The following is a 22,108-nucleotide window of genomic DNA, read 5'->3' on the forward strand; positions in this document are numbered from 1 at the left end:
GTGTAGTATATAGAGGATCTGTCAGCTCTCCTGTGTGGTGTAGTATATAGAGGATGTGTCAGCTCTCCTGTGTGGTGTAGTATACAGAGGATCTGTGAGCTCTCCTGTGTGGTGTAGTATATAGAGGATGTGTCAGCTCTTCTGTGGTGTAGTATATAGAGGAGGTGTCAGCTCTCCTGTGTTGTGTAGTACATAGAGGATGTGTCAGCTCTCCTGTGTGGTGTAGTTCATAGAGGATCTGTCAGCTCTCCTGTGTGGTGTAGTATATAGAGGATGTGTCAGCTCTCCTGTGTGGTGTAGTGTATAGAGGATGTGTCAGCTCTCCTGTGTGGTGTAGTATATAGAGGATGTGTCAGCTCTCCTGTGTGGTGTAGTATATAGAGGATCTGTCAGCTCTCCTGTGTGGTGTAGTATATAGAGGATGTGTCAGCTCTCCTGTGTGGTGTAATATATAGAGGATGTGTCAGCTCTCCTGTGTGGTGTAGTATGTAGAGGATGTGTCAGCTCTCCTGTGTGGTATAGTATATAGAGGATGTGTCAGCTCTCCTGTGTGGTGTAGTATATAGAGGATCTGTCAGCTCTCCTGTGTGGTGTAGTATATAGAGGATGTGTCAGCTCTCCTGTGTGGTGTAGTATATAGAGGATGTGTCAGCTCTCCTGTGTGGTGTAGTATATAGAGGATCTGTCAGCTCTCCTGTGTGGTGTAGTATATAGATGATCTGTCAGCTCTCCTGTGTGGTGTAGTATATAGAGGATGTGTCAGCTCTCCTGTGTGGTGTAGTATATAGAGGATGTGTCAGCTCTCCTGTGTGGTGTAGTATATAGAGGATCTGTCAGCTCTCCCGTGTGGTGTAGTATATAGATGATCTGTCAGCTCTCCTGTGTGGTGTAGTATATAGAGGATGTGTCAGCTCTCCTGTGTGGTGTAGTATATAGAGGATGTGTCGGCTCTCCTGTGTGGTGTAGTATATAGAGGATCTGTCAGCTCTCCTGTGTGGTGTAGTATATAGAGGATGTGTCAGCTCTCCTGTGTGGTGTAGTATACAGAGGATCTGTGAGCTCTCCTGTGTGGTGTAGTATATAGAGGATGTGTCAGCTCTTCTGTGGTGTAGTATATAGAGGAGGTGTCAGCTCTCCTGTGTTGTGTAGTATATAGAGGATGTGTCAGCTCTCCTGGGTGGTGTAGTTCATAGAGGATCTGTCAGCTCTCCTGTGTGGTGTAGTATATAGAGGATGTGTCAGCTCTCCTGTGTGGTGTAGTGTATAGAGGATGTGTCAGCTCTCCTGTGTGGTGTAGTATATAGAGGATGTGTCAGCTCTCCTGTGTGGTGTAGTATATAGAGGATCTGTCAGCTCTCCTGTGTGGTGTAGTATATAGAGGATGTGTCAGCTCTCCTTTGTGGTGTAATATATAGAGGATGTGTCAGCTCTCCTGTGTGGTGTAGTATATAGAGGATGTGTCAGCTCTCCTGTGTGGTGTAGTATATAGAGGATCTGTCAGCTCTCCTGTGTGGTGTAGTATATAGAGGATCTGTCATCTCTCCTGCGGTGTAGTATATAGAGGATCTTTCAGCTCTCCTGTGTTGTGTAATATATAGAGGATGTGTCAGCTCTCCTGTGTGGTGTAGGATATAGAGAATGTGTCAGCTCTCCTGTGTGGTGTAGTATATAGAGGGTGTGTCACCTCTCCTGTGTGGTGTAGTATATAGAGGATCTGTCAGCTCTCATTTGTGGTGTAGTATATAGAGGATCTGTCAGCTCTCCTGTGTGGTGTAGTATATAGAGGATCTGTCAGCTCTCCTGTGTGGTGTAGTATATAGAGGATGTGTCAGCTCTCCTGGGTGGTGTAGTATATAGAGGATCTGTCAGCTCTCCTGTGTGGTGTAGCATATAGAGGATCTGTCAGCTCTCCTGTGTGGTGTAGTATATGGAGGATCTGTCAGCTCTCCTGTGTGGTGTAGCATATAGAGGATCTGTCAGCTCTCCTGTGTGGTGTAGTATGTAGAGGATGTGTCAGCTCTCCTGTGTGGTGTAGTATATAGATGATGTGTCAGCTCTTCTGTGGTGTAGTGTATAGAGGATGTGTCAGCTCTCCTGTGTTGTGTAGTATATAGAGGATCTGTCAGCTCTCTTGTGTGGTGTAGTATATAGAGGATCTGTCAGCTCTCCTGTGTGGTGTAGCATATAGAGGATCTGTCAGCTCTCCTGTGTGGTGTAGTATGTAGAGGATGTGTCAGCTCTCCTGTGTGGTGTAGTATATAGATGATGTGTCAGCTCTTCTGTGGTGTAGTGTATAGAGGATGTGTCAGCTCTCCTGTGTTGTGTAGTATATAGAGGATCTGTCAGCTCTCTTGTGTGGTGTAGTATATAGAGGATCTGTCGGCTTTCCTGTGTGGTGTAGTATATAGGGGATGTGTCAGCTCTCCTGTGTGGTGTAGTGTATAGAGGATGTGTCAGCTCTCCTGTGTGGTGTAGTATATAGAGGATGTGTCAGCTCTCCTGTGTGGTGTAGTATATAGAGGATGTGTCAGCTCTCCTGTGTGGTGTAGTATATAGAAGATCTGTCAGCTCTACTGTGTGGTGTAGTATATAGAGGATCTGTCAGCTCTCCTGTGTGACGTAGTATATAGAGGATGTGTCAGTTCTCTTGTGTGGTGTAGTATATAGAGAATGTGTCAGCTCTCCTGTGTGGTGTATTATATAGAGGGTGTGTCACCTCTCCTGTGTGGTGTAGTATTTAGAGGATCTGTCAGCTCTCCTGTGTGGTGTAGTATATAGAGGATGTTTCAGCTCTCCTGTGTGGTGTAGTATATAGAGGATGTGTCAGCTCTCCTGTGTGGTGTAGTGTATAGAGCATGTGTCAGCTCTCCTGTGTGGTGTAGTATATAGAGGATGTGTCAGCTCTCCTGTGTGGTGTAGTATATAGAGGATGTGTCAGCTCTCCTGTGTGGTGTAGTATATAGAGGATGTGTCAGCTCTCCTGTGTGGTGTAGTATATAGAGGATGTGTCAGCTCTCCTGTGTGGTGTAGTGTATAGAGGATGTGTCAGCTCTCCTGTGTGGTGTAGTATATAGAGGATGTGTCAGCTCTCCTGTGTGGTGTAGTATATAGAGGATGTGTCAGCTCTCCTGTGTGGTGTAGTATATAGAGGATGTGTCAGCTCTCCTGTGTGGTGTAGTATATAGAGGATGTGTCAGCTCTCCTGTGTGGTGTAGTATATAGAGGATGTGTCAGTTCTCCTGTGTGGTGTAGTATATAGAGGATCTGTCAGCTCTCCTGTGGTGTAGTATATAGAGGATCTGTCAGCTCTCCTGTGTGGTGTAGTATATAGAGGATGTGTCAGCTCTCCTGTGTGGTGTAGTATATAGAGGATCTGTCAGCTCTCCTGTGGTGTAGTATATAGAGGATCTGTCAGCTCTCCTGTGGTGTAGTATATAGAGGATGTGTCAGCTCTCCTGTGTGGTGTAGTATATAGAGGATCTGTCAGCTCTCCTGTGGTGTAGTATATAGAGGATCTGTCAGCTCTCCTGTGGTGTAGTATATAGAGGATCTGTCAGCTCTCCTGTGTGGTGTAGTATATAGAGGATGTGTCAGCTCTCCTGTGTGGTGTAGTATATAGAGGATGTGTCAGCTCTCCTGTGTGGTATAGTATATAGAGGATCTGTCAGCTCTCCTGTGTGGTGTAGTATATAGAGGATGTGTCAGCTCTCCTGTGTGGTGTAGTATATAGAGGATGTGTCAGCTCTCCTGTGTGGTGTAGTATATAGAGGATGTGTCAGCTCTCCTGTGTGGTGTAGTATATAGAGGATGTGTCAGCTCTCCTGTGTGGTGTAGTATATAGAGGATATGTCAGCTCTCCTGTGTGGTGTAGTATATAGAGGATCTGTCAGCTCTCCTGTGTGCTTTATTATATAGAGGATCTGTCAGCTCTCCTGTGTGGTGTAGTATATAGAGGATGTGTCAGTTCTCCTGTGTGGTGTAGTATATAGAGGATCTGTCAGCTCTCCTGTGTGGTGTAGTATATAGAGAATGTGTCATCTCTCCTGTGTGGTGTAGTATATAGAGGATGTGTCAGCTCTCCTGTGTGGTGTAGTATATAGAGGATGTGTCAGCTCTCCTGTGTGGTGTAGTATATAGAGGATCTGTCAGCTCTCCTGTGTGGTGTAGTATATAGAGGATCTGTCAGCTCTCCTGTGTGGTGTAGTATATAGAGGATGTGTCAGCTCTCCTGTGTGGTGTAGTATATAGAGGATGTGTCAGCTCTCCTGTGTGGTGTAGTATATAGAGGATCTGTCAGCTCTCCTGTGTGGTGTAGTATATAGATGATCTGTCAGCTCTCCTGTGTGGTGTAGTATATAGAGGATGTGTCAGCTCTCCTGTGTGGTGTAGTATATAGAGGATGTGTCAGCTCTCCTGTGTGGTGTAGTATATAGAGGATCTGTCAGCTCTCCCGTGTGGTGTAGTATATAGATGATCTGTCAGCTCTCCTGTGTGGTGTAGTATATAGAGGATGTGTCAGCTCTCCTGTGTGGTGTAGTATATAGAGGATGTGTCGGCTCTCCTGTGTGGTGTAGTATATAGAGGATCTGTCAGCTCTCCTGTGTGGTGTAGTATATAGAGGATGTGTCAGCTCTCCTGTGTGGTGTAGTATACAGAGGATCTGTGAGCTCTCCTGTGTGGTGTAGTATATAGAGGATGTGTCAGCTCTCCTGTGTGGTGTAGTATATAGAGGATGTGTCAGCTCTCCTGTGTGGTGTAGTATATAGAGGATGTGTCAGCTCTCCTGTGTGGTGTAGTATATAGAGGATGTGTCAGCTCTCCTGTGTGGTGTAGTATATAGAGGATATGTCAGCTCTCCTGTGTGGTGTAGTATATAGAGGATCTGTCAGCTCTCCTGTGTGCTTTATTATATAGAGGATCTGTCAGCTCTCCTGTGTGGTGTAGTATATAGAGGATGTGTCAGTTCTCCTGTGTGGTGTAGTATATAGAGGATCTGTCAGCTCTCCTGTGTGGTGTAGTATATAGAGAATGTGTCATCTCTCCTGTGTGGTGTAGTATATAGAGGATGTGTCAGCTCTCCTGTGTGGTGTAGTATATAGAGGATGTGTCAGCTCTCCTGTGTGGTGTAGTATATAGAGGATCTGTCAGCTCTCCTGTGTGGTGTAGTATATAGAGGATCTGTCAGCTCTCCTGTGTGGTGTAGTATATAGAGGATGTGTCAGCTCTCCTGTGTGGTGTAGTATATAGAGGATGTGTCAGCTCTCCTGTGTGGTGTAGTATATAGAGGATCTGTCAGCTCTCCTGTGTGGTGTAGTATATAGATGATCTGTCAGCTCTCCTGTGTGGTGTAGTATATAGAGGATGTGTCAGCTCTCCTGTGTGGTGTAGTATATAGAGGATGTGTCAGCTCTCCTGTGTGGTGTAGTATATAGAGGATCTGTCAGCTCTCCCGTGTGGTGTAGTATATAGATGATCTGTCAGCTCTCCTGTGTGGTGTAGTATATAGAGGATGTGTCAGCTCTCCTGTGTGGTGTAGTATATAGAGGATGTGTCGGCTCTCCTGTGTGGTGTAGTATATAGAGGATCTGTCAGCTCTCCTGTGTGGTGTAGTATATAGAGGATGTGTCAGCTCTCCTGTGTGGTGTAGTATACAGAGGATCTGTGAGCTCTCCTGTGTGGTGTAGTATATAGAGGATGTGTCAGCTCTTCTGTGGTGTAGTATATAGAGGAGGTGTCAGCTCTCCTGTGTTGTGTAGTATATAGAGGATGTGTCAGCTCTCCTGTGTGGTGTAGTTCATAGAGGATCTGTCAGCTCTCCTGTGTGGTGTAGTATATAGAGGATGTGTCAGCTCTCCTGTGTGGTGTAGTGTATAGAGGATGTGTCAGCTCTCCTGTGTGGTGTAGTATATAGAGGATGTGTCAGCTCTCCTGTGTGGTGTAGTATATAGAGGATCTGTCAGCTCTCCTGTGTGGTGTAGTATATAGAGGATGTGTCAGCTCTCCTGTGTGGTGTAATATATAGAGGATGTGTCAGCTCTCCTGTGTGGTGTAGTATATAGAGGATGTGTCAGCTCTCCTGTGTGGTGTAGTATATAGAGGATCTGTCAGCTCTCCTGTGTGGTGTAGTATATAGAGGATCTGTCATCTCTCCTGCGGTGTAGTATATAGAGGATCTTTCAGCTCTCCTGTGTTGTGTAATATATAGAGGATGTGTCAGCTCTCCTGTGTGGTGTAGGATATAGAGAATGTGTCAGCTCTCCTGTGTGGTGTAGTATATAGAGGGTGTGTCACCTCTCCTGTGTGGTGTAGTATATAGAGGATCTGTCAGCTCTCATGTGTGGTGTAGTATATAGAGGATCTGTCAGCTCTCCTGTGTGGTGTAGTATATAGAGGATCTGTCAGCTCTCCTGTGTGGTGTAGTATGTAGAGGATGTGTCAGCTCTCCTGTGTGGTGTAGTATATAGAGGATCTGTCAGCTCTCCTGTGTGGTGTAGCATATAGAGGATCTGTCAGCTCTCCTGTGTGGTGTAGTATATGGAGGATCTGTCAGCTCTCCTGTGTGGTGTAGCATATAGAGGATCTGTCAGCTCTCCTGTGTGGTGTAGTATGTAGAGGATGTGTCAGCTCTCCTGTGTGGTGTAGTATATAGATGATGTGTCAGCTCTTCTGTGGTGTAGTGTATAGAGGATGTGTCAGCTCTCCTGTGTGGTGTAGTATATAGAGGATCTGTCAGCTCTCCTGTGTGGTGTAGTATATAGAGGATGTGTCAGCTCTCCTGTGTGGTGTAATATATAGAGGATGTGTCAGCTCTCCTGTGTGGTGTAGTATATAGAGGATGTGTCAGCTCTCCTGTGTGGTGTAGTATATAGAGGATCTGTCAGCTCTCCTGTGTGGTGTAGTATATAGAGGATCTGTCATCTCTCCTGCGGTGTAGTATATAGAGGATCTTTCAGCTCTCCTGTGTTGTGTAATATATAGAGGATGTGTCAGCTCTCCTGTGTGGTGTAGGATATAGAGAATGTGTCAGCTCTCCTGTGTGGTGTAGTATATAGAGGGTGTGTCACCTCTCCTGTGTGGTGTAGTATATAGAGGATCTGTCAGCTCTCATGTGTGGTGTAGTATATAGAGGATCTGTCAGCTCTCCTGTGTGGTGTAGTATATAGAGGATCTGTCAGCTCTCCTGTGTGGTGTAGTATATAGAGGATCTGTCAGCTCTCCTGTGTGGTGTAGTATATAGAGGATCTGTCAGCTCTCCTGTGTGGTGTAGCATATAGAGGATCTGTCAGCTCTCCTGTGTGGTGTAGTATATGGAGGATCTGTCAGCTCTCCTGTGTGGTGTAGCATATAGAGGATCTGTCAGCTCTCCTGTGTGGTGTAGTATGTAGAGGATGTGTCAGCTCTCCTGTGTGGTGTAGTATATAGATGATGTGTCAGCTCTTCTGTGGTGTAGTGTATAGAGGATGTGTCAGCTCTCCTGTGTTGTGTAGTATATAGAGGATCTGTCAGCTCTCTTGTGTGGTGTAGTATATAGAGGATCTGTCGGCTTTCCTGTGTGGTGTAGTATATAGAGGATGTGTCAGCTCTCCTGTGTGGTGTAGAATATAGAGGATGTGTCCGCTCTCCTGTGTGGTGTAGTATATAGAGGATGTGTCAGCTCTCCTGTGTGGTGTAGTATATAGAGGATGTGTCAGCTCTCCTGTGTGGTATAGTATATAGAGGATCTGTCAGCTCTCCTGTGTGGTGTAGTATATAGAGGATGTGTCAGCTCTCCTGTGTGGTGTAGTATATAGAGGATGTGTCAGCTCTCCTGTGTGGTGTAGTATATAGAGGATGTGTCAGTTCTCCTGTGTGGTGTAGTATATAGAGGATCTGTCAGCTCTCCTGTGGTGTAGTATATAGAGGATCTGTCAGCTCTCCTGTGTGGTGTAGTATATAGAGGATGTGTCAGCTCTCCTGTGTGGTGTAGTATATAGAGGATCTGTCAGCTCTCCTGTGGTGTAGTATATAGAGGATCTGTCAGCTCTCCTGTGGTGTAGTATATAGAGGATCTGTCAGCTCTCCTGTGTGGTGTAGTATATAGAGGATGTGTCAGCTCTCCTGTGTGGTGTAGTATATAGAGGATGTGTCAGCTCTCCTGTGTGGTGTAGTATATAGAGGATGTGTCAGCTCTCCTGTGTGGTATAGTATATAGTGGATCTGTCAGCTCTCCTGTGTTGTGTAGTATATAGAGGATGTGTCAGCTCTCCTGTGTGGTGTAGTATATAGAGGATGTGTCAGCTCTCCTGTGTGGTGTAGTATATAGAGGATGTGTCAGCTCTCCTGTGTGGTGTAGTATATAGAGGATGTGTCAGCTCTCCTGTGTGGTGTAGTATATAGAGGATGTGTCAGTTCTCCTGTGTGGTGTAGTATATAGAGGATCTGTCAGCTCTCCTGTGGTGTAGTATATAGAGGATCTGTCAGCTCTCCTGTGTGGTGTAGTATATAGAGGATGTGTCAGCTCTCCTGTGTGGTGTAGTATATAGAGGATCTGTCAGCTCTCCTGTGGTGTAGTATATAGAGGATCTGTCAGCTCTCCTGCGGTGTAGTATATAGAGGATCTGTCAGCTCTCCTGTGTGGTGTAGTATATAGAGGATGTGTCAGCTCTCCTGTGTGGTGTAGTATATAGAGGATGTGTCAGCTCTCCTGTGTGGTGTAGTATATAGAGGATCTGTCAGCTCTCCTGTGTGGTGTAGTATATAGAGGATGTGTCAGCTCTCCTGTGTGGTGTAGTATATAGAGGATGTGTCAGCTCTCCTGTGTGGTATAGTATATAGTGGATCTGTCAGCTCTCCTGTGTTGTGTAGTATATAGAGGATGTGTCAGCTCTCCTGTGTGGTGTAGTATATAGAGGATGTGTCAGCTCTCCTGTGTGGTGTAGTATATAGAGGATGTGTCAGCTCTCCTGTGTGGTGTAGTATATAGAGGATATGTCAGCTCTCCTGTGTGGTGTAGTATATAGAGGATCTGTCAGCTCTCCTGTGTGCTTTATTATATAGAGGATCTGTCAGCTCTCCTGTGTGGTGTAGTATATAGAGGATGTGTCAGCTCTTCTGTGTGGTGTAGTATATAGAGGATCTGTCAGCTCTCCTGTGTGGTGTAGTATATAGAGGATGTGTCAGCTCTCCTGTGTGGTGTAGTATATAGAGGATGTGTCAGCTCTCCTGTGTGGTGTAGTATATAGAGGATGTGTCAGCTCTCCTGTGTGGTGTAGTATATAGAGGATCTGTCAGCTCTCCTGTGTGGTGTAGTATATAGAGGATCTGTCAGCTCTCCTGTGTGGTGTAGTATATAGAGGATGTGTCAGCTCTCCTGTGTGGTGTAGTATATAGAGGATGTGTCAGCTCTCCTGTGTGGTGTAGTATATAGAGGATGTGTCAGCTCTCCTGTGTGGTGTAGTATATAGAGGATGTGTCTGCTCTCCTGTGTGGTGTAGTATATAGAGGATCTGTCAGCTCTCCTGTGTGGTGTAGTATATAGAAGATCTGTCAGCTCTCCTGTGTGGTGTAGTATATAGAGGATGTGTCAGGTCTCCTGTGTGGTGTAGTATATAGAGGATGTGTCATCTCTTCTGTGTGGTGTAGTATATAGAGGATGTGTCAGCTCTCCTGTGTGGTGTAGTATATAGAGGATCGATCCTGTGTGGTGTAGTATATAGAGGATCTGTCAGCTCTCCTGTGTGGTGTAGTATATAGAGGATCGATCCTGTGTGGTGTAGTATATAGAGGATGTGTCAGCTCTCCTGTGTGGTGTAGTATATAGAGGATGTGTCAGCTCTCCTGTGTGGTGTAGAATATAGAGGATGTGTCAGTTCTCCTGTGTGCTGTAGTATATAGAGGATGTGTCAGCTCTCCTGTGTGGTGTAGTATATAGAGGATCTGTCAGCTCTCCTGTGTGGTGTAGTATATAGAGGATGTGTCAGCTCTCCTGTGTGGTGTAGTATATAGAGGATGTGTCAGTTCTCCTGTGTGCTGTAGTATATAGAGGATGTGTCAGCTCTCCTGTGTGGTGTAGTATATAGAGGATCTGTCAGCTCTCCTGTGTGGTGTAGTATATAGAGGATCTGTCAGCTCTCCTGTGTGGTGTAGTATATAGAGGATCTGTCAGCTCTCCTGTGTTGTGTAGTATATAGAGGATGTGTCAGCTCTCCTGTGTGGTGTAGTATATAGAGGATCTGTCAGCTCTCCTGTGTGGTGTAGTATATAGAGGATCTGTCAGCTCTCCTGTGTGGTGTAGTATATAGAGGATCTGTCAGCTCTCCTGTGTTGTGTAGTATATAGAGGATGTGTCAGCTCTCCTGTGTGGTGTAGTATATAGAGGATCTGTCAGCTCTCCTGTGTGGTGTAGTATATAGAGGATCTGTCAGCTCTCCTGTGTGGTGTAGTATATAGAGGATGTGTCAGCTCTCCTGTGTGGTGTAGTATGTAGAGGATGTGTCAGCTCTCCTGTGTGGTGTAGTATATAGAGGATGTGTCAGTTCTCCTGTGTGCTGTAGTATATAGAGGATGTGTCAGCTCTCCTGTGTGATGTAGTATATAGAGGATGTGTCAGCTCTCCTGTGTGGTGTAGTATATAGAGCAGGGGTGGGCAATTAATTTTCCCAAGGGGCCACATGAGAAACTGGCACTGCTTTTGAGGGCCGAACCAGTCGGCTGAACTTAAAGGGGTGGTCTGAAACCAAAGGTGAATTTCATACTAAACATTTATCTAAATAATGTAATTTTCTAATTTCCTTTTTTTATATACTTCAATTGAAAATTCCCTAATATACCCTCTCCAGTCTGACTTCCAGTCTTTTTTTTTTAACCTCCAATGGCATTTTGTTTGGAATACTCACACAGGACGTCATAAGGTGGTAGAAGCTGTGGTCACTTCTGCAGCTTCTGCCCCCTCCATGAAATGAAGTGGCATCAATTATGTCTGTTTCAGAGGTTGGGCTACTCCCTGCTCTACTGATAATGCATCGGTTATAAATTATGACCTATGGACAGTATGAGCTCCCGGCACTATATTCCTTTGAATGAACAGTGACAGTGCACTCCCTTGCTGGCTCTAAAGAGAAGTGATGAGCCAGCAAGAGAGTGCGCTGTCAGTGGAAATTGTAAGGACACCACGCAGCAAGCAGGGACTAACCCAGACTCCGAAACAGAGGTCACTGATGGTGCTTCGTTTAAATGTGAGGAAAGCAGCGTCAGTGATCGCATCCTTTTCCCCTTGATGACGTCCCATGTGAGTATCCCAAAATGCACTGGAATTCTCAACAAAACATCATTGGATGAGAAAAAACAAACAAGAAGTTAGAGTAGAGAGGAAACGGTAGGGAATTTTTAATTGAACTGTACTAGATAAGTGATTGGATTGAATTAAATAGACATTTAGTATGAAATTTACCTTCTGTTTTAGGCCGCCCCTTTAATTCTGCTCAATATTAATTTTATCGCTTTATAAAAAGAAGGTGATTATATGATTACGTTTACACGAGCGATGTCATGATTGTCATCCAGAAAGGCAGACTATTTTTATCATCTGTATTGTGATCCATTTTTATATATCAGAAGTGAATAAAATGTACAAAAACAAATACAGTTTCGTATGATTGTAATCGAAATGTATCTGTAAAAATCAGATGCCATACAGATGATTAATATGTGATTCAATTTTTTTTTTGCAAACTCTGACTTCAATAAGTGAGTGTTACCCGATACACAGAAGAAACTGGTGTGTGCTGTGATCTTTTTCACACGGATATTTGGTCTGTGTTAGGCCATGGCCCCACTATCAGTATTCAGTCAGTATTTTTTCTCAGGAGTGGGTGATAAATGCAGAACTGGTGACTTGTTTCTATTATATCTTCTATTATTCTCTGATTGTTCCTCACCTGGTTTTGGCTCCCACTCCTGAGAAAAAATACTGACCGAATACTGATAGTGGGGCCATGGACTTAAACTGTAATCTGAATAGCTCAATTGCAAAGCATTGCTACTAGTCCTGTCCGTGTGAAGTCAGGTTTATTTTATTTTTTTCACGAAAAGCACTAGGACCGAAAATACAGTTGTGTGAACACACCCTGATAATACTTGCTACAATAAAGTTTATCATAGCAAGCATTGGCAATTGATCAATCAATACATAAATTGGGAGCATGTGGAAAAAAAAAGTTGTTTGCCCACCCCTGTTCCACATGCATAGATCCACATCACATGTGGGGCAGGATGTAACAGGCAGGTGGGGGGGATCTTTATTAAAGTCTATGGCTGTGATAAGTCACAGATCACAGCAGGGAGCATTGTGAGGAGCTTAACACTTACCTCACCTGCACAGGACATAGAACACAGCGCAATAACTCAAAAGCTCAGTGTAAAGGGTGAGGTAAGGGTTAACCCTCACTCAAAGGTGGAGAGGCAGCAGAGTATGTGGGGTGCAGTTTGGGGAGCACATAGAATATCCCAGGTGAGGAGGGGCACTTCACTGTTGGAGTCATTCACTAGGAATGCAAATGTTCTCTCCGATCAGTCTGAGCTGCCAGGGGAAGACTCAGTAAGCTGCAGATAATTAGCTGCTCTCACTGAGTGTAAACTGCGGTCTGAGAAAGGAGGCAGTGCTGTGCTGTGAACTGATCAGCACAGTAGACACAATGGCAGCTCCTAGCTGTTATTTTATACCATGGGGCTCAACTTAGATGTCACTTGCCCACTATGTGCAGCAGATGGGTGTAGTAGTCCAAGTTTCCCTCTTCTTGAACACTCCTGACCTGAAGACATTACAGTAGCTCTGCTCTACAAGCAAGGAACTGAGCATCCCCACATCCACCAATGAGAAGATGGCATCCACAGGGGGGCGGAGCTACAATCAGAATGCTGAGTCTGAGTAAGATAATAGCTCAGGCTTTCTCCTGCGTCTGGCTGACTGTGTCAGCGGGCCACACAGAAGCCGTCAAAGGGCCGGATGTGGCCCGCGGGCCACAGTTTGCCCAGGTCTGATATAGAGGATGTGTCAGCTCTCCTGTGTGGTGTAGTATATAGAGGATGTGTCAGCTCTCCTGTGTGGTGTAGAATATAGAGGATGTGTCAGCTCTCCTGTGTGGTGTAGTATATAGAGGATGTGTCAGCTCTCCTGTGTGGTGTAGAATATAGAGGATGTGTCAGCTCTCCTGTGTGGTGTAGTATATAGAGGATGTGTCAGCTCTCCTGTGTGGTGTAGTATATAGAGGATGTGTCAGCTCTCCTGTGTGGTGTAGTGTATAGAGGATGTGTCCGCTCTCCTGTGTGGTGTAGTATATAGAGGATCTGTCAGCTCTCCTGTGTGGTGTAGTATATAGAGGATCTGTCAGCTCTCCTGTGTGGTGTAGTATATAGAGGATCTGTCAGCTCTCCTGTGTGGTGTAGTATATAGAGGATCTGTCAGCTCTCCTGTGTGGTGTAGTATATAGAGGATCTGTCAGTTCTCCTGTGTGGTGTAGTATATAGAGGATCTGTCAGCTCTCCTGTGTGGTGTAGTATATAGAGGATGTGTCAGCTCTCCTGTGTGGTGTAGTATATAGAGGATGTGTCACCTCTCCTGTGTGGTGTAGTATATAGAGGATGTGTCAGCTCTCCTGTGTGGTGTAGTATATAGAGGATCTGTCAGCTCTCCTGTGTGGTGTAGTATATAGAGGATGTGTCCGCTCTCCTGTGTGGTGTAGTATATAGAGGATGTGTCAGCTCTCCTGTGTGGTGTAGTATATAGAGGATCTGTCAGCTCTCCTGTGTGGTGTAGTATATAGAGGATCTGTCAGCTCTCCTGTGTGGTGTAGTATATAGAGGATCTGTCAGCTCTCCTGTGTGGTGTAGTATATAGAGGATGTGTCCGCTCTCCTGTGTGGTGTAGTATATAGAGGATGTGTCAGCTCTCCTGTGTGGTGTAGTATATAGAGAATCTGTCAGCTCTCCTGTGTGGTGTAGTATATAGAGGATCTGTCAGCTCTCCTGTGTGGTGTAGTATATAGAGGATGTGTCCGCTCTCCTGTGTGGTGTAGTATATAGAGGATGTGTCAGCTCTCCTGTGTGGTGTAGTATATAGAGGATCTGTCAGCTCTCCTGTGTGGTGTAGTATATAGAGGATCTGTCAGCTCTCCTGTGTGGTGTAGTATATAGAGGATCTGTCAGCTCTCCTGTGTGGTGTAGTATATAGAGGATGTGTCCGCTCTCCTGTGTGGTGTAGTATATAGAGGATGTGTCAGCTCTCCTGTGTGGTGTAGTATATAGAGGATCTGTCAGCTCTCCTGTGTGGTGTAGTATATAGAGGATCTGTCAGCTCTCCTGTGTGGTGTAGTATATAGAGGATCTGTCAGCTCTCCTGTGTGGTATAGTATATAGAGGATGTGTCAGCTCTCCTGTGTGGTGTAGTGTATAGAGGATGTGTCAGCTCTCCTGTGTGGTGTAGTGTATAGAGGATGTGTCAGCTCTCCTGTGTGGTGTAGTATATAGAGGATGTGTCAGCTCTCCTGTGTGGTGTAGTATATAGAGGATCTGTCAGCTCCCCTGTGTGGTGTAGTATATAGAGGATGTGTCAGCTCTCCTGTGTGGTGTAGTGTATAGAGGATGTGTCAGCTCTCCTGTGTGGTGTAGTGTATAGAGGATGTGTCAGCTCTCCTGTGTGGTGTAATATATAGAGGATCTGTCAGCTCTCCTGTGTGGTGTAGTATATAGAGGATCTGTCAGCTCCCCTGTGTGGTGTAGTATATAGAGGATGTGTCAGCTCTCCTGTGTGGTGTAGTATATAGAGGATCTGTCAGCTCTCCTGTGTGGTGTAGTATAGAGAGGATCTGTCAGCTCTCCTGTGTGGTGTAGTATATAGAGGATGTGTCAGCTCTCCTGTGTGGTGTAGTATATAGAGGATCTGTCAGCTCTCCTGTGTGGTGTAGTATATAGAGGATCTGTCAGCTCTCTTGTGTGGTGTAGTATATAGAGGATCTGTCAGCTCTCCTGTGTGGTGTAGTATATAGAGGATGTGTCAGCTCTCCTGTGTGGTGTAGTATATAGAGGATGTGTCACCTCTCCTGTATGGTGTAGTATATAGAGGATGTGTCAGCTCCGCTGTGTGGTGTAGTATATAGAGGATCTGTCGGCTTTCCTGTGTGGTGTAGTATATAGAGGATCTGTCAGCTCTCCTGTGTGGTGTAGTATATAGAGGATCTGTCAGCTCTCCTGTGTGGTGTAGTATATAGAGGATGTGTCAGTTCTCTTGTGTGGTGTAGTATATAGAGAATGTGTCAGCTCTCCTGTGTGGTGTATTATATAGAGGGTGTGTCACCTCTCCTGTGTGGTGTAGTATTTAGAGGATCTGTCAGCTCTCCTGTGTGGTGTAGTATATAGAGGATGTGTCAGCTCTCCTGTGTGGTGTAGTATATAGAGGATGTGTCAGCTCTCCTGTGTGGTGTAGTGTATAGAGGATGTGTCAGCTCTCCTGTGTGGTGTAGTATATAGAGGATGTGTCAGCTCTCCTGTGTGGTGTAGTATATAGAGGATGTGTCAGCTCTCCTGTGTGGTGTAGTATATAGAAGATCTGTCAGCTCTCCTGTGTGGTGTAGTATATAGAGGATCTGTCAGCTCTCCTGTGTGACGTAGTATATAGAGGATGTGTCAGCTCTCCTGTGTTGTGTAGTATATAGAGGATCTGTCAGCCCTCCTGTGTGGTGTAATATATAGAGGATGTGTCAGCCCTCCTGTGTGGTGTAGTGTATAGAGGATCTCTCAGCTCTCCTGTGTGATGTAGTATATAGAGGATATGTCAGCTCTCTCCTGTGTGGTGTAGTATATAGAGGATGTGTCAGCTCTCCTGTGTGGTGTAGTATATAGAGGATCTGTCAGCTCTCCTGTGTGGTGTAGTATATAGAGGATGTGTCAGCTCTCCTGTGTGGTGTAATATATAGAGGATGTGTCAGCTCTCCTGTGTGGTGTAGTATATAGAGGATGTGTCAGCTCTCCTGTGTGGTGTAGTATATAGAGGATCTGTCAGCTCTCCTGTGTGGTGTAGTATATAGAGGATCTGTCATCTCTCCTGCGGTGTAGTATATAGAGGATCTTTCAGCTCTCCTGTGTTGTGTAATATATAGAGGATGTGTCAGCTCTCCTGTGTGGTGTAGGATATAGAGAATGTGTCAGCTCTCCTGTGTGGTGTAGTATATAGAGGGTGTGTCACCTCTCCTGTGTGGTGTAGTATATAGAGGATCTGTCAGCTCTCCTGTGTGGTGTAGTATATAGAGGATCTGTCAGCTCTCCTGTGTGGTGTAGTATATAGAGGATCTGTCAGCTCTCCTGTGTGGTGTAGTATGTAGAGTATGTGTCAGCTCTCCTGTGTGGTGTAGTATATAGAGGATCTGTCAGCTCTCCTGTGTGGTGTAGCATATAGAGGATCTGTCAGCTCTCCTGTGTGGTGTAGTATATAGAGGATCTGTCAGCTCTCCTGTGTGGTGTAGCATATAGAGGATCTGTCAGCTCTCCTGTGTGGTGTAGTATGTAGAGGATGTGTCAGCTCTCCTGTGTGGTGTAGTATATAGATGATGTGTCAGCTCTTCTGTGGTGTAGTGTATAGAGGATGTGTCAGCTCTCCTGTGTTGTGTAGTATATAGAGGATCTGTCAGCTCTCCTGTGTGGTGTAGTGTATAGAGGATCTCTCAGCTCTCCTGTGTGATGTAGTATATAGAGGATATGTCAGCTCTCTCCTGTGTGGTGTAGTATATAGAGGATGTGTCAGCTCTCCTGTGTTGTGTAGTATATAGAGGATCTGTCAGCTCTCCTGTGTGGTGTAGTATATAGAGGATGTGTCAGCTCTCCTGTGTGGTGTAATATATAGAGGATGTGTCAGCTCTCCTGTGTGGTGTAGTATATAGAGGATGTGTCAGCTCTCCTGTGTGGTGTAGTATATAGAGGATCTGTCAGCTCTCCTGTGTGGTGTAGTATATAGAGGATCTGTCATCTCTCCTGCGGTGTAGTATATAGAGGATCTTTCAGCTCTCCTGTGTTGTGTAATATATAGAGGATGTGTCAGCTCTCCTGTGTGGTGTAGGATATAGAGAATGTGTCAGCTCTCCTGTGTGGTGTAGTATATAGAGGGTGTGTCACCTCTCCTGTGTGGTGTAGTATATAGAGGATCTGTCAGCTCTCCTGTGTGGTGTAGTATATAGAGGATCTGTCAGCTCTCCTGTGTGGTGTAGTATATAGAGGATCTGTCAGCTCTCCTGTGTGGTGTAGTATGTAGAGTATGTGTCAGCTCTCCTGTGTGGTGTAGTATATAGAGGATCTGTCAGCTCTCCTGTGTGGTGTAGCATATAGAGGATCTGTCAGCTCTCCTGTGTGGTGTAGTATATAGAGGATCTGTCAGCTCTCCTGTGTGGTGTAGCATATAGAGGATCTGTCAGCTCTCCTGTGTGGTGTAGTATGTAGAGGATGTGTCAGCTCTCCTGTGTGGTGTAGTATATAGATGATGTGTCAGCTCTTCTGTGGTGTAGTGTATAGAGGATGTGTCAGCTCTCCTGTGTTGTGTAGTATATAGAGGATCTGTCAGCTCTCTTGTGTGGTGTAGTATATAGAGGATCTGTCAGCTCTCCTGTGTGGTGTAGTATATAGAGGATGTGTCAGCTCTCCTGTGTGGTGTAGTATATAGAGGATGTGTCACCTCTCCTGTATGGTGTAGTATATAGAGGATGTGTCAGCTCCGCTGTGTGGTGTAGTATATAGAGGATGTGTCTGCTCTCCTGTGTGGTGTAGTATATAGAGGGTGTGTCACCTCTCCTGTGTGGTGTAGTATTTAGAGGATCTGTCAGCTCTCCTGTGTGGTGTAGTATATAGAGGATGTGTCAGCTCTCCTGTGTGGTGTAGTATACAGAGGATCTGTCAGCTCTCCTGTGTGGTGTAGTATATAGAGGATGTGTCAGCTCTCCTGTGTGGTGTAGTATATAGAGGATGTGTCAGCTCTACTGTGTGGTGTAGTATATAGAGGGTGTGTCACCTCTCCTGTGTGGTGTAGTATATAGAGGATGTGTCCGCTCTCCTGTGTGGTGCAGCATATAGAGGATCTGTCAGCTCTCCTGTGTGGTGTAGTATATAGAGGATGTGTCAGCTCTCCTGTGTGGTGTAGTATATAGAGGATGTGTCAGCTCTTCTGTGGTGTAGTATATAGAGGAGGTGTCAGCTCTCCTGTGTTGTGTAGTATATAGAGGATCTGTCAGCTCTCCTGTGTGGTGTAGTTCATAGAGGATCTGTCAGCTCTCCTGTGTGGTGTCGTATATAGAGGATCTGTCTGCTCTCCTGTGCGGTGTAGTTTATAGAAGATCTGCCAGCCCTCCTGTGTTGTGTAGTATATAGAGGGTCTGTCAGCTCTCCTGTGTTGTGTAGTATATAGAGGGTCTGTCAGCCCTCCTGTGTGGTGTAATATATAGAGGATGTGTCAGCTCTCCTGTGTGGTGTAGTATATAGATGATCTGTCAGCTCTCCTGTGTTGTGTAGTATATAGAGGATATGTCAGCTCTCCTGTGTGGTGTAGTATATAGAGGATGTGTCAGCTCTCCTGTGTGGTGTAGTATATAGAGGATCTGTCAGCTCTCCTGTGTGGTGTAGTATATAGAGGATGTGTCAGCTCTCCTGTGTGGTGTAGTATATAGAGGATCTGTCAGCTCTCCTGTGTGGTGTAGTATATAGAGGATGTGTCAGCTCTCCTGTGTGGTGTAGTATATAGAGGATGTGTTAGCTCTCCTGTGTGGTGTAGTATATAGAGGATCTGCCAGCTCTCCTGTGTGGTGTAGTATATAGAGGATGTGTCAGCTCTCCTGTGTGGTGTAGTATATAGAGGATCTATCAGCTCCCCCGTGTGGTGTAGTATATAGAGGATCTGTCAGCTCTCCTGTGTGGTGTAGTATATAGAGGATGTGTCAGCTCTCCTGTGTGGTGTAGTATATAGAGGATCTGTCAGCTCTCCTGTGTGGTGTAGTATATAGAGGATGTGTCAGCTCTCCTGTGTGGTGTAGTATATAGAGGATGTGTCAGCTCTCCTGTGTTGTGTAGTATATAGAGGATATGTCAGCTCTCCTGTGTGGTGTAGTATATAGAGGATCTGTCAGCTCTCCTGTGTGGTGTAGTATATAGAGGATGTGTCAGCTCTCCTGTGTGGTGTAGTATATAGTGGATCTGTCAGCTCTCCTGTGTGGTGTAGTATATAGAGAATGTGTCACCTCTCCTGTGTGGTGTAGTATATAGAGGATCTATAAAGGGGATCATGTGACGTGATAAATTGGGTACCAGGGGTTGGGGTCCACGCCTTCTAAACTGTCCCTGGGCCCTGACTACTCTTAATCCACCCCAATTCCTTTCATGTGTCTCTTCTCAAACCTGTCATTCTCATTTCTTTCTTCAAAGACTCACCACCGTGTTCCCCAGCCACTCCTCATGCTACAATGGTGCCCTTGGGTATGCGCACAGCGTGCTGATCCCCAGGCACAGTGATTAGGGCGCGCATGCACTCCCCATCTCTTAAAAGGGCCGTGTGCGCCATCCTAAAGTGCCACCAGCCAATGGCTGGAGGACACTGACTATTTAAGGCACCTCTTCCAACATGTCGTTCTCAAACCTGTCATTCATAGTTCTTTCTTCAAAGACTCTGGTACCACTCCTGCTCCAGTCAGCACTGAAAATGTTTTTGTGGTAGAGAACATTCTGGCCACCAAGAGGGCAAGACGAAAAACCATTTTACTTGTGGAGTGGAAGGGGTTCGGTCCTGAGGAGAGGTCCTGGGGGAGCACAAGGAGAACATCCATGCCCCTCTCCTCCTGGAGAGATTTCTTGCAAGCATAAAGGGGAGGGTACTTTAACACGGGTGCCTCTGCCTTCTGCCTCCCTCTCTTCTCACCACTGTGATCCCTGCCATCCTAAAGTGCCACCAGCCAATGGCTGTAGGACACTGACTATTTAAGGCACCTCCTCCGACATGGAGGTGTCTGAGCAACGTTGTAAGTTTGTTCAGAATTGTCTTGTTAGCTCTCAGGTCCCAGTGCGTGTATTCTTATACACCTGCCTGTCTGTCAGCCATGCCCGCCTGCCTGTCTATCAGCTGTGCCAGCCCGCCTGTCCATCAGCCATGCCTGCCTGTGCCTGCCTTGTTTCCCTTGGGAGTCAGCTGTCATCCACTCGAGGTCAGTCACAGAGTAGCACCTGGTCTGCCTCCCTCTTTTCTCTTCGGATCACGGAATCATCTAGCCCCCGTACATCAGACATGGTGACTAGATCCCTAGTTACGCCCCTCCTGGCTCTACAGTGGTTCCACTACCCAGCCTGTTACACCCTTTACTGCTTCCATCCCTGGTGGTCTCTGCTTTCTTCTGACCAGATAATTATATAGTTACTGGCCAAAGCAGTAATTGGTCACAGTGGTCACATGCTGAGAAGGCAAGAGATAATTTGACAAAAAACACACAATATATAAAATAAAATGATACACGCCAAATTATAACTATAAAACGCCTAAAAAAGCCACGCCGAAAAAAAGTCTCAAAACCTCGTTAAAAATCCGTTGTTTTTTTTTTTTTTTTTTTTAGTTTAGATGTGGCTTTTCAGCCCCCCCCACCAAAAAAAAAAAAAAAAAATCAACATAAAAACTCAGTGTGAACATGCTTTTACAATATAAGACTGGTTCTGAAGATAAATGATAAAAAAATGATACCTTATAAATGGTCTGGAGATTGCCAATACAGTCCTGATGAACCAAGAAGGGTGGACAATAATTAAAGATTTCAAATTTTTTCTCAGTCTGCGGGAAATAAAGCGAACAGTATCTATTAAAAAATACGTTTTGTAAAGACAATGCCAGCACAGTTTGGTTATGTACAACAGTTATTGACTCAACCTAATGGTGTGCACTGATACTAGGCAGGAGTCAGACACAAATATTCCACAAATAACAGAGCCAAAACAGGTCCTGCCAGATCCTTTCTTGAGCAACCTTATTGACTTCATTGGGTTTGACTTACGCTGTCCTAGACACAACTGGACATTTGCCTATTATACTGGTTTATCTACAGCACTTTATTGCCACCTGCTGGCAGATATGATACCACACATTTTGTCATGAATCACATTTTTTTTATAAAGCACAGTAAAAATAATCAATAGCACTATTGATTCCACAGCATTTTACAAGACAACTTCATCACTGTCCCTACTGGGCCTCACAATCTAAAGTCCCAATTAGTATGCCATTAGGGTGTGGGAGGGAAGCCATGCAAACATGGGTAGAACATACAAACTCTGTAGTGGGATTTGAATTCTGGACTTCAGTCCTGCAAGTCTAAGGTGCTAACTTCTGAGCCACCGTGCAGCCCAACAGTAAATGCATTATTATTGTTTGTCAGGAATACACAGCCAGGGAGGTCACGCTGAACCCACTACTGTTACCACTTGTTGGGGGAACACAACTCCGCTGTCTCCATTCTTCAGGACAATTATGCAATTGTCTGATGAGTGATGAGAAAGTGGCTGCTTCCACTTCTAGGCTGGTTATTGGGGAACTCACAGTGAGCGTATAGTATATACACCTCCGATTCCAATGCATGGAATATATATATACCTCGCAGCAGTGGCATACCACCAATGGCAGCAGGCCACGCGACTGCTATGGAGCCCGTGTGCCTGGGAGGGCGCCATAGCAGTCGTCTGCACCGTGTACCCCCGCTCCGCCGGCACTGCAGGCTGCGTTTTAATTGCCGGCACTTCAGACATGGCTGCCGCGCTGTGCACCTTTAATTGTTCTTGTGTGTTGCCCCTGCCACGTCATTACTAGCAGACACAGCCGCACAGTGCGCGGCCATGTCTGAAGTGCCGGCAATCAAGCTGCAGCCTGCAGAGGTCCTGTACAGATGCAGGGGGGCCCTGACGGCGAGGGGGCCCCCCTGATGGTCCAGGGCCCTGATGGCGAGGAGGCCCCCCTGATGGTCTAGGACACTGACGGCAACTGGGCTCCCCTGATGGTCCAGGACCCCAATGGCGAGGGGGCTCCCCTGATGGTCCAGGGCCCCGACAGCGAGGGGGCCACCCTGATGGTCCA

At 45.7% G+C, this 22,108-nt stretch overlaps 1 protein-coding gene across 10 annotated transcripts in view; it reads right to left on the reverse strand.

Moving 5' to 3' along the window:
* ATCAY (ATCAY kinesin light chain interacting caytaxin) overlaps window positions 1–22,108 on the reverse strand; it is a 473,880-nt gene that overhangs the window by 145,302 nt on the left and 306,470 nt on the right. For all 10 annotated transcript variants that reach the window (XM_073652463.1, XM_073652282.1, XM_073652021.1 and 7 more), the window contains exon 8: window positions 20,729–20,815. In XM_073652463.1, the coding sequence (XP_073508564.1) occupies window positions 20,729–20,815 (87 nt within the window). The remainder of the gene's footprint in view (window positions 1–20,728; window positions 20,816–22,108) is intronic.

Source organism: Phyllobates terribilis, unplaced genomic scaffold (assembly GCF_046119375.1).
Source record: "Phyllobates terribilis strain yellow unplaced genomic scaffold, ASM4611937v1 Scaffold_1__5_contigs__length_1240528914, whole genome shotgun sequence".
NCBI lineage: Eukaryota > Metazoa > Chordata > Amphibia > Anura > Dendrobatidae > Phyllobates > Phyllobates terribilis.